The 12680-nt window shown below is 36.1% G+C and overlaps 1 protein-coding gene across 4 annotated transcripts in view; it reads right to left on the bottom strand.

Moving 5' to 3' along the window:
* Positions 1 to 12680, bottom strand: part of mybpc2a (myosin binding protein Ca) — a 66744-nt gene that overhangs the window by 37389 nt on the left and 16675 nt on the right. For 2 of the 4 annotated variants that reach the window (XM_007562137.2, XM_007562138.2), the window contains exons 2-5: positions 9409 to 9444; positions 8170 to 8178; positions 8070 to 8090; positions 308 to 322 (exon numbers count right to left, since the gene is read on the bottom strand). In XM_007562137.2, coding sequence (XP_007562199.2) covers positions 308 to 322; positions 8070 to 8090; positions 8170 to 8178; positions 9409 to 9444 — 81 coding nt within the window. The remainder of the gene's footprint in view (positions 1 to 307; positions 323 to 8069; positions 8091 to 8169; positions 8179 to 9408; positions 9445 to 12680) is intronic. The other 2 variants (XM_016676464.1, XM_016676465.1) reach the window with 2 other exon arrangements.

Below are 12680 nucleotides of genomic sequence, written 5' to 3'. Positions count from 1 at the left end.
TCTGAAAATGTTTCCTGTTATTTCTAATTACTTTATTGGAAAAATATGAGAGAGAAAAAAAAAAGTCAAGTGAAATGGGAAATTTTGTGTTTTTGCCATATTTCCCAGCCTTAATTAAAACATCAAATTATCATCTCTAAGTTATGAACTGAGGACTTTAACTCTCTTTTCTCAATTGTTGGGGGTAGAAATCAACGGTGTCGTCGTCTGACAAAAAAATCTTTGTTTCTGTTAAAGGCGCCGTCTTTATAATGTGTTTGCTTGTCAGAATTCTTCACAGAAACACTAAAACATTATTTTTTCTTACCATCAAGAGGCAACTCTGCACCAAATGAGGAAACAAAACAAAAGACAGAGACAGCAAGTGAGACATCAATCTGTGCAGAACCTGCCCTTGCTCTTAATAATCAAGTCAATGTGCTTTCACGCACCTTTCCACCCGTCTTCAATATAACTGTAAGAAACTGTTTCTCTAAGCCAAATGATCTGTTTCTGTCTCCATGACAACAAACTGCAAGTTTTAATGGTGACCTACTGTGCTTCCTTGAATATGTTAGGATCCTAACAAAACATGGTTTTTACATGTTTTGCACAAAATCATTCTTAGATAATGAGATTCCAATCTGGTTAGTTCAAAATAAGCCATTTGCACTTAAAAATGGCTGCAAATAGATGCGCAATTTTACAACCGTACATCTCTGCAAAGCAGAAGTAGAGCCTCTTGTGCAACCAACAAGAATGCAGCAATCGGTTTCTGGATGGTAAGTCAACAACAAAACACTTGTCTTTTCCAGCAGCCGTTGTAAAGCACATTAAAACTCTTGGTAGTAGCATAATGTTTACCGTGAGAGTTCACCACTGCTTACATTCCACCTTCAGCTGTTACTGACATGAGCAACAACCACATTTAATTTCTCCTTAAGATCACAATAAAGTATTTCTGAATTGAGTTATTTGAGCTGACTAAATGTGCTGGAGTTCCACTTGGGTTGCTAGGTAACAGGGCGGAACTCTGCTGGGGTTGCTGGGTAACAGGGTGGAACTCTGCTGGGGTTGCTAGGTAACAGACTGATTTGTTACACTCTGGAAGTTTCCAGACACTCAGAAGACACATTAACTTATTGCCAAAACACAACTGTAGGTTTTTTGTTTTTTTTTAAGCATTTTTAAGCAGTTGAGACCCAAATGGAAGTACGGAAACATGTAAAATGCAAATTCTTGCATAATAGGTCCCTTTAAACGTAAAAATGTCCTGAATGGATCCAGGGTCACGTGTCAAATGAGGTCACGCTCCTTCATAAATTCACAGAGCCGTGCTGTCGGCGCCACCCCCTGCCTGAACCTCCTCGCTGCTTTTATGGGTTCAGTTAATTCGATCTTTTAATCAAAAGTACCCCAGAGGACAGATCCAAGTTCAGCTGTTCAGGATGATTTAAAGGGTTTCAGTCAGAATGCTAAGCAGGAAAGCGGATCTCGGAAAGGAAACCCAGGGGACACTTTTGAATGTTTGCAGTCTTACACTGTAACACTGGATCCTCCATCGCGTTCGCAGGGAAGATTCTCTGTGAAATTAACTCCCTGGCAGTAAAGCTGGAGATCTGAGATTTGGACAAAAGCCTGCAGGGACTTTTAGAGACTCTATTTATAATTTAAGCCTTTTATAACACATGAAAAAAATCTGCCATTATTTATTTTGAAGCTTGAATGCTAAGCTTTGCTTTTATTGTTGTTTTTTTTTAATGAAGTTATGCCAATTAAAAATGTTAAACATAATTTATTCTAAATGCCGTAAAATTTCATATTTTCTGACACAAATAGCAGATTAATCCTACAACTGTAGCCACATTCTTAAAGGAGACCCATTATGCTTCCTCTTAAATCACTTAGAATAGCTCTATGAGTCACATAAAACATGTTAATTAGATTTTTTTGCACAAAATCATTCTCAAATAATTCAGCTGCTCATTATGAGTATTTTGAGATTCCTTTCAGAATGAGCTGTTTTAGGGTCCTGTCACTTTTATGCAAATAAGCTGCAGCTGGCCACGCCCCCTCAACTCAACGCTCACAGTTTATAAAAGTGAAAATGGTTGCAAACAGACGCGCAACTGTACAACACTCTTTTCCAGCAGCGCAAACAGCGATAAAACCTGCTGACCAAACGTGTTGGAGTTTGGCTACGGTTGCTAGGTAACGGGCAGAGCTCCGCTGGGGTTGCTAGGTAACGGGTAGTGACTTAATAATTGTGAGGTTTTTGAAGCTGCTTGTTTTCCAGACACCAAAAAATATCGACTTATTGCCACAAAATGGCTGGATGTTTTGTTTTTGTAGTGCTTGGACTGTTTCTAGAGAGATTCAAGCAGAAGAATAAAAATGTCCAAAAAGTGAATTTTGTGTAATAAGTCCCCTTTCGGACAAGATCTTAAAGTTAATTCCTTTAGTACTCAAAAGTCTGACTTTCTTTGTTCCAACACAAGGTGGAACTCAGATTTTAAAATTATACACTGCAAAAACAGAAAATCTTACCAAGTATTTTTAGTTAAATTTCTAGGGTAAATATCTTAGTGGACAGCATAAGACAAAAATAACACATAATCAACATATCAGCAAGATATAGGAGCATGTATAGAGTAAATAATTCCATTATGTTGATGAAGAAGTGCTTGTTTTATTGACAGATTATTTCACTTATAACAGGGGAGAAATGTTGTTAGCACTTTTTAATAAATTTTAAGGAATTACTGACTCTAAACAAGCTCCTATTTCTTGCTGAAAACTTGCTTATAAGTTAGTTTTGCCTTATTTCAAATATACTAAGGGATTTGCACTAGACCAAAAATACTTGGTATGATTTCCTGTTTTTACAGTGTAGGTCTCTGACCAATGACTATCTCAAATCCAACATGGCTGCCGTTCATCTAAGATCTATAAGTCGAAATAATAAACAGTGAATTTTCAAATTTCACATTTTTTTCATTAAATCAATAGAAGAAATTATTATAAAACATTTATTTGTGGACTCAATAATTCTATAATTTGAAGTTTAGATGTCCCAGCATTTGTTTCATAATTCTGAGAACTGGGATGTAAAATCCAAACTAAACTGCGTTTTTCAGAGTGTTTGTCCCACTTGTCTTTCTTTCCCTGAAGAAAATTAAAAAATTAATAACATTTTAGTGGCCAGCAGATAAATGCTGCACATGTTTTAGCTGACTAGACAAAGCTTTTAATTAAAACCTCAGCCAATTTACTGATTTTTAAAGCTATTAAAGACACCAGAGGTACTGCGGCTGGATAATGCTGTTAATTTCACAGTTATTACTAATTTATTGTAGCAGCAATTTATAAACCTCATGAAAAGACAGTGACAACAGAACCAGAACTGTGTTAATTATGTACATATTGGACTGTAATATTCTCCGGCTGTAGCATAAAGTAGCTAATTTCTGACATATAAAAATAGCGGCACTTTGCTTGCATTTACTAACTAATCTTTAAAGTCACCAGCTTCTTCATCTACTATATTTACTTGTTTTACAGTCAACTTCTTTCAACTAGCTGCTAATCTGATGTGTTTTTCTCTTTTAAATAGCAATGTGACAACTATTATGGTTTTAAATGTCTATTAATAACGATGTAAATGAGCAGAAACAAGCAGGCAGCTATAGATTCACCTACAGACGGCTGGATATCAGTTAATAAGGACAGGAGTCAATGAGCCGCAAAGCAGGAGTAATGTACAGTAAGCTTCACACACAAAGCCGTTCTAACGACCCTCTGGGATATGAACACGATTTTAACAGATTAAATCTCAGAATAAAGGAACAACATGTACATGAATTTGCACTCAGGTTGTAAGAGTTTCATCAGAGAGACAAACTGGAGGAAGAAAATGTCTCTGTGGTGGATGTTTCTTTTTTTTTTATTTCGCTCTCTAATATGAGCCTGAAAACATTTTGTGTCCAGGATGTGTGGGGTCTGCAGGGATGTTAAAATGCAGGATATGAAGATGCAAAAACTCTTCAAGTCTGGCAGAAGTGAGCTGTTTCTTTTCACCACGACTCACTGCAAAAACACAAAATCTTACCAAGTAATTTTGCTCAACATTTTTGTGCAAATATCTCAGTAAACTTGAAATATGAAATAAGACAAAAGTTACATACAAGTAACTTTTCAGCAAAATACAGGAGCTCATTTTAGTAAGTAATGACAAAATGGAAAAAAACTAGTTCCACTGGCAGATTATTTTACTTGTAAGATGGCAAAAATGTCATGTTATAAGTGAAATAATATGTCTATAAAACGATTATTTTTCTATATTACAGAATTAATTACTAAAAACAAAATTAAGTGCATCTTGTTTAAATGTTACTTGTAAGTTAGTTTTGTCTTATTTTAAGAGTACTAACATATTTGCACTACAAACCAGACAAAAGAAAAATACTTTGATTTTACAATTTTGTGTTTTTGCAGTGCAAAACCTGTAAAGCATGTCAAACTAAAAACTTAGTTTTTATTCAACCCTCTAGTCGCCACATAAATCAAAGTTTTAAGACTACAGTTAGGTTTTTAAATATTATTTTATCAGTTGAATCAAAACCATTTTTATTTAGTTACTGACAAATTACATCAACTAGTCCATTCAGTTTTTTGTGACTCCACAAAATCAACAGATGGCCGCATTTATTTGCACAATTGCACAACATTGGTTTTAAGTGATACTACCTCCCACCTGCAGGTGGCAGTGTTTCTTATGTCTCGTTCTCAACCTCACCTGATGTCAAGTTTTATTGTGAAAAATTTACCGTCATACATCAACGCAACTGTTTCTAAATTAGCTCCACAAAGCATAAAATCCTGGAGGAACTGATCAGAGTGGAAAGATGTTCAATATTATATAATTCTGAGAAGAACTTACAGCTATTTATCAATATTTTAACAGTTTGTTATTGATTGTTATTAATGTGCTCTGGCACAAGCGGCCCTTTAGGAAGATTCATGATAAGAGTTTGACACCGCAGAAAGCTCTTCTCATCTTTAGCCAACACCAACATTACATCACAAACGCTGGAGTCGATTTCTTTGATCTATGCTGTGTGAGGAAGCAGAACGCATTCAGGCTGGAGTGAGAAGCAGAAAGAGGAAGAAGGTGGGGAAGGCTTTACATCAGGGAGTTCAGGCAGACACGCCTGTTCAGCTCTAATGTCTCGTTTGCTGCTCATGATCATCGCTTACAAAGGAGTCTTGTGGGGCATAAACGTAACTTGCCGAGTGTTGGCCCCCCGAAGACGGCGACTCATTATAAATGAGCTGCGGTTGGTTTAAATGGCTGCTCCACTTCATCACTGCACACGTGCGAAAACACTTAATCACTCTGCAGAAAGTTTATTATGATAACTGGCTGCAGACGCACAGGAACATCTTTCTTCCTTTTGCGTTTTAGGATGTTTTCACACTGGTAGACTGAAGAGTTATATTTTCAGCTGCTGCAGGTGAGTCAAACGAATCAAAACCTTTTATAAACCTGTGGGGGGCGCTGCACCAAGAACCACAGAAGGAAACAACATGAAAACCTCTGAAGAAGAAACTGAGCACAACTTCCTTCTTCACAAAATGTAGACAAAAGTGGAGTGCGTCAGATTTTAGCATTTGTAGTATTTTGCTTTTGAGACATTTGTTCCGCTAGCACGTTTGTTTTGGTTGTATTTACCCAGAATGCCCTGCGCAGTAGTCCACTTCCTGCTTTTGGAGCGGTCTCTGGTTTGCTTGGTGTTCACATATGCATTCAAACTGGACCAGAGTTCACTTTCAAGGTTTATTTCTTGTGTTTACTGCACATTCACACTTTCCCAAACATACCGGACTTTCCAGACAAATTGACTGGACTTTGATTAAAACGGGCCAAACAAGGCTGATGTGAATGTGAGCTGACATTAAAGTGGACCAAATCTGAGCAAATTTAACACTCATAAGTCTGGATTTAACAAAGGATCCTCAAACATTTCCCGGACAGAAGGAAAATAAATAATCTCCTTCGTTATGATTCCCTTTGATACATGCAGCCGTAAAAACATTAAACATAAATCTTTTATATTCAACAATTTCACAGTTCTCGTTTATCCACAGTCATGAATGTCACTAAAAACATCTGGATTTTTTGTGTGCTTTTTTATGCAGCTGGGGACATAAATTGTGGGAAATAATCGCCGATTCCTCCTGTTTTCCTCAAACGTCTCATGATCTGCAGCATGTTGGGAAAAACATGCGGCGACAACTGATGGCAGCGCGGAGGAAATCAGACACACTCAGCGGAGCGCAACCAAACATGCTTAACATGAAGGGCTGGGGGAATATCTGAGCCGCTTGATTTAATCCAGGAGTTTGACGCAGAACGAGTTACGATATGGAATTAAATTACTGCTGGGAAAGATGTGTGGAAAGCCTGGAAATAAAACTGAAACGTTTAGAAAGATCCAAGGTTTAATTTGAGTTTATTTATTCAAGAGGTTTGAAACCTCATGTTAGGAAAACATCTTTTGTTTCACAGCAGATTCACCTGGAGAGTTTCTGGATGAGAAACTGGATTTTGGTCTCATCTGGTCAAAAAGAGAAATCAGTGAACCCGTTTGTTTACGTATGTGAAGTTAAGCTATTATTATTATTATTATTATTAATTACGTTTTCCAAGTTATTATCACAGGGTAATAAAGTCATCTGTCTTTTTTGTGTTGGTCTGAATGGTTTAAAGTTTTAATGTACAGTTTCATCTCAGCTTTACACAAACAAACATAAACATGAATAAATCGATTTCCAATCAGTTTTTTGCACCAAGCAATTAAAAATAAACAGGTTCTCACCGAGGCTCTTTAAATGTGTAAACATTTCAAATTTTAAATCGAGATTTGTGACAGTAAACAAAATAGACTAGCAAATATTGCAGTAAGAAAATTGCGAGGGAACGTAAAATGTCCCCTGCAGGGCTCCGTACTTTTCAACTAAACAGAGCAAACCATTTTCTTTTTTATTTTTATTAACCTCACTTCAACCTTTGACTAAATTAGCTTTTCTTCTATCGGTATGTCATAAATGATTATTTTGGTCTTAATCGAAAATGTTTTTAACATGTTTTTTATTGCACTGCAAAAACACAAAACAAAAATTATTTGTGATTTCTTTATTGTGCAAATATCTTAGTTCACCTGAAATAAGACAAAAATTACTAGTAATGTTTCATCCAGATATGGGAGATTGTTTTTAAGTCAATAATTATTTTCTATTGATGAAATAATATTCGTTCCACTGGAACTAATTTTTTTTCTAGAAAATTTCTAAGATTTTTCTGACAAATTTCTGAATTTTTTGGCATTAATTTACTCCTTTCTTTTTCTCCCATCTACAATGACTAAAACATCGTCGTACAAAACTAACTTACAAGTAATTTTATTATGAATATTCAGTAGCTTGTTATAAATAAATCATTCTTTAACACTGATGAAAAAGTAATAGTTCTGATATGAGATAATTTCACTTCTAACAACGTAATTTCTCCATATTATAAGTGAAATAATCTGCCAGTGGAACAAGCACTTTTTTAAAATCATTTAAGAGATTATTGACTTTAAAAAAGCTCTTATGCATTGCTGAAAAGTTACTTGTAAGTTAGTTTTGTTTTATTTCAAGTGTACTAAGATATTTGCACTAGAAATAAACCAAAAATACTTGGTAAAATTTTGTGTTTTTGCAGTGTAGACGACTACAATAAGAGTAGAAGACAGATGTGAGGAAATAATCTGCGTTGCATGACGTAAAGCTGCGCTGAAAGACCAGAAGTCACACATGGATCCATGCAGAGTGAATAAACGGCTCCTGCTTCGCTCCGGATTCCACCAGCTGGGTTTAAATCGCGGAGCTAAAAGTGAGCGCGCGGCGCCAATAAAAGCCACAGAGACGGTGAAACGGCATCCTGCTCCATCCAGCAGCGACGCCTTGGGAGTCATGCACCTCCACACTCAGGCCCATCACCCACAGAAGATCACAGCTTCTGTGTTTGTTTCATCACTCAGCCTTACCGTCCTCCTCCGCTGGCTTCTCTGAATGAAAGAAACACCGATGGTGGTGATGATGATGATTATAGGAACGACTGGGAAGGATGTGGTGGGTTTCTCTTACCCTTTTTGTCTGAAAGGAAGAACAGCAGGAACATCAATCAGAAACGATTCTGGAGAGGTCAATCTGAGCAGAGTGTCAGCTACACTGCAAAAACATCAAATATTACCAAATATTTTTGTCTAATTTTTAGTGCAAATATCTTAGCACTTGAAATAAAACAAAACTGCAGTGGTGTATTAGGGCCATTACAGATGAAAGAGTAGAGGAGCAGTACATTTCTGCCACAAAACTTTTAGATTAATTTCAGAAAATTTCTAGAAAAAAAACATGGATGTTCCTTCGTTTGTTTGTAAGTTAGGTAGAAACCTGCCTTTTTTTTTGTAATTTCTGTCATTTTTTTTTAAGAACATGGATGTTTCTTCGTTTGTTTGTTGAGTGATTTTTTTTGAAGGAACCATCCGTGATTTCTTTCTTGCTTTTTTTTTTTTGTACTTGGTTGTTTCTTTTTTTGTTTGTTGAGTTCAGTCAGTTTTTTTTTTTGTTAGTTTCTTTCGAAAAGTTGGTTTGTTTTTTTTTTATTTTTTTTTCTGAATTCATTTTGATTCTGAATTTTGTTTTTTTTTTTTTTTTTGGCAGAAATTTACTCATTTTTCTATCTAAAATGGCCGTAATACACTCATACACAACCAACTTACAAGTAACTTTTCAGCAACTTTTTGACTTTTTTAGTCAATAATTCCTTAATACTAATAAAAGTAAGTAGTAAATCCACTGGCAGATTATTTCACTTAAAACAAAGTAAATTATTAGATATTTTTAATCTTAGAGGCCTTTAAACACATTAAATTACTGTATGAAGTTTTGGTGATACGTTTTTATTTTTTGATTATTGAGAACATATGGTTTATCTCTAATAAACCAACTAATCTAAGTCCATTGTTGCACTTCACCAGCTCTAATATGACAATGAACCCACAAAAAATAAAATACATCAATCAACCAACAAAAACATTTTAAATTAAAAAACCAAACATCTGAATTTCATTATGTAAAAGTGAAACAATCTGCCAGGAGAACCAGTAATTTTTAATCAATATTAAGGAATCATTGATTTAAAAGAAGCTGCTATGTTGCTGAAAAGTTGCTTGCAATTTAGTTTTGTCTTATTTCCAGTGCAGTAAGACATTTTCACTAGAAACTGGACCAACATACTTGGTCAGATTTAGTGTTTTTGCAGTGTAGGCTGAGTTTCTGTGGATTCCCTTGAGAGCTCAGATTAGGTGCCACTTAGACTCTTACCAGCAGGGGCTGCTGCAGCCTTATCGCTCTGGGCTTCTGCAATTAAACAACAATTATGCAAATTAATTAGTACATCCTCATTATTTCATATCATATAGCACCAGCAGCACTAATTTTTGCGCAGTCACATTAAAACGCTGGGACTCAGTGAACTGTTTGAAGAGCAACATCTTGTGATCTGAATCCTCAAGAGACCCCAGTAATTATTGCCATCAATAGCTAATCATCCCTACACATAACTATGGGCACTTATCAGTTTAGTTATATAAAATGCAGACACGGGGAAAAAGAAAGTGCACCCTATTATAATTTATATGCATCCGTGCATGATTACAACAGAGTTTGGTGTTTACCAGCTTCTTAAACCATTTAAATCTCCTTCATGTGAAAACATGTACTGTTTAATGATCGAAATTAAATTAATCTGTGCAGGAAACAAAGAGTTGCCATGGTGACACATTAAAGATGACCTGTACAGGTTCGGATGGGTCTGTAGGCGATACAAAAAAGAAATCAATCTCAGATAACAAGATTTCAGTTTGGTTCGTTCAGAATGAACCGTTTTAGGTAAAACCAGCCAAACAAATGAGCTGGAACTTACGTTGCTAGGTAACGGGCCTGGGCTTGGCTGGGGTTGCTAGGTAACAGTGAGGGCTTCTGGGTTGCTAGGTGGGGGCGAGGGCCTGCTGATTTATGCAGTGGTGTAGATAGGAAACAAAAAAGGAGTAAATTTCCACCAAAAAAAAAAAAACTCAGAAATTGTGAGACCAATCTTTGAGATTTTCTTGAAAAATAAAAAGTTGTAGGAGAAACTTTTAGCTAACTCTTGAAACTCAGAAACTTCTGAGTTTTTTTCTAGAAAATGTCCAAGATCAATCTAAAAATTTCTGAGTATTTTAGCACAACGTTTCGACTTTTCAAACCCAGACATTTCCGAGATTTTTTTTTTCCAGAGGAAAATGTGGAAATGTACTCCTTTTTCCCTATCAGTTATGCCATTTTCTAGACACTAAACCACATGAACTTGTTGCCAAAAACCAGTTCACAGTTTTTTAAGTGCTTAGATTGTTTTTAGAAGTAATAGAAACCCAAATGCCAGAACAAAAATGTGCATAACATGAATTTTGCATAGCAGGTCGCCTTTAAATATTTTTAGTACCTGGTAAAGGTCATTTTTAAAAGTGGATGAATTTGCACTTTAAGGCAAAATCTCTGGGTAAAGAAATCCAAACAGTGCATGAAACCAGAGTTTTAACAAACAGTCGTCTAACTCTCCTTCATTTCTGCAGGGATCGCTTCTGGCAAAAGGGAATATTGGGTTTTAACAAGCGAACTGCGCGCGATCCGGACGAGCTTTACAGAAACAGCGAGGCTGAGATAAATATAAGTGAGTTTTTTTACAGAGATCATGAGGAATAATTGAGCTTTAAATTTCACCGAAAGGCTCGGCCTCGAGACAAATGAGCTTTTGATGGGATAAAGAACATCAAAGTTCCAGGATCGCAGAAATCTGGGTTGCTTTAGCAGCCAGGGGAACGAAGATCAGGAATAAATTTATGTCTGCCAGGAAAACCGAAGCCCACAGCTGGCTTAGCATTCAGCATCTATTTAAAAGATCTACGTTAAGAATATCACTGGACTGACGAGGGTTAAACTTCAGGAAAGAAGGAAGGAAAAAAGGCAGGGAGGAAAGGAGAAAAGAAGGTAGGAAGGAAAAAAGGAGGGAAGATAGGAAGAGATGATGGAAGGAAGGAATGAATAAAGGAAGAAAGAAAGAATGAAGGGAGAAAAGAAGAATGGAAAGAATGAAGGAGAGAAGAAAGGATGGAAGGAAAAAATATGAAAGGAGGGAGGAATAAAAGAAGAAAGAAAAAACAAAAAGAAAAAGAAAGGAAGGAAAGAAGTAATGAAGTTAGCTTGCTCTAAGCTTATAGCTTATTTATTGTTGTCATAGCAACTGCCTGTCAATATGGCTGCCAGTTACACAGAGCAAAGTCTCATAAGAACTTCTTTATTTTCTTAAAGTCTTTTTTAACAACCGTCAGAACATCGACATTATAAAACAACAGAAATAAGTAAATTTGCCGTGGGGATTTATTCATATAGTGACAAGAAAATCAACTAAAGAAGATTTACAAAATATTACATTTGTGTTATAAATTTAGTTTTCATGGCTTTTGGATTATTAGATGATAATAATCAAGTCTTTCATAAAGTCACATAGGAACTATAAATAGACAACTTGTAATTAAGTGACACGCTGACAGGAGGAAGAAGCTGGAATCGAACCTACAACCTTTCGATTGCAGGATGACCCACTGAGTCGCACACAAATTTTACAACTTTCCTGTTAAACTCCATCCAGAAAGTTTCACAACTCGACACTCTGCGATCATTTATGACGAATTATTTGCGTTGGAAGCTAATGCAGCTTAACAAGGGGAGCCGAGAGTCGGTGAAAGTCATTACTGGGTTTTCTTAGCCGAGTCCTGGTTGTTATTTCCGTCTCTGTCGTTGTGCTTACTGAGGGATTCCTGCTCTCCATTCTGCTCCTGCCCTGCATCCCAAACATCTTCTGCTCAAATCGTACGGGGATTTGAGGTCTTATTCGTGGCATTAGCCGTCTTTGAAAAGCTCAATCAGCCGCTCAAGAATGTAAACAACTCAGTGGCAGAGTTACTCTTTATAATACGAGGTAATCAGTGCCAGCAGCACCACAGCAAATCACTTAATTACAAAAAGAAGCAAAGAAAAACCTTTAAAATATTTCTAACAACTCTGATTTAGCAATGTTAGTAAGATTAAAACGGATAATTGAAATGGTTCTACAAAAACATGTAACTTTACTGTCATTTTATTTAATAGATAAGTTTCTTATTGACCTCAAAGTGGAGAAATTTACTGCACAGTAACAAAATACACTCAAGTGAATATAAAATATATAGAAACAATATAAATGGAAAAACTGGATAAAATCAAATTAAATTGAACTCTTTTTAATTTATGAGATATGTTTTTGTAAAATTTGACACCACTCCATTTTTGTTTGCATTTCATGAAGAAGAAAGCTGCGCTTAGTGTCTTCTTCAGAAGGTTTCCTTCAATAAAGGTTTCCATTGTTCTTGTCGCACCGCCCCCACAGGCGAGGAGGGGAACAGGTTTTTTAAGGGTTTGGTTTGTTTGACACAGTTTGATGAACTGCAGCAGCTGAAAATGGAATAAATGTAGCAACTTTGTTCCCCAATAGAACCGAATCTATCAGGTGTGAAACT

Source organism: Poecilia formosa, unplaced genomic scaffold (assembly GCF_000485575.1).
Source record: "Poecilia formosa unplaced genomic scaffold, Poecilia_formosa-5.1.2 Scaffold134, whole genome shotgun sequence".
Taxonomy (NCBI): domain Eukaryota; kingdom Metazoa; phylum Chordata; class Actinopteri; order Cyprinodontiformes; family Poeciliidae; genus Poecilia; species Poecilia formosa.
Note: the sequence above shows the minus strand (reverse complement) of the source record. Positions and strands in the feature narration are given on the sequence as shown.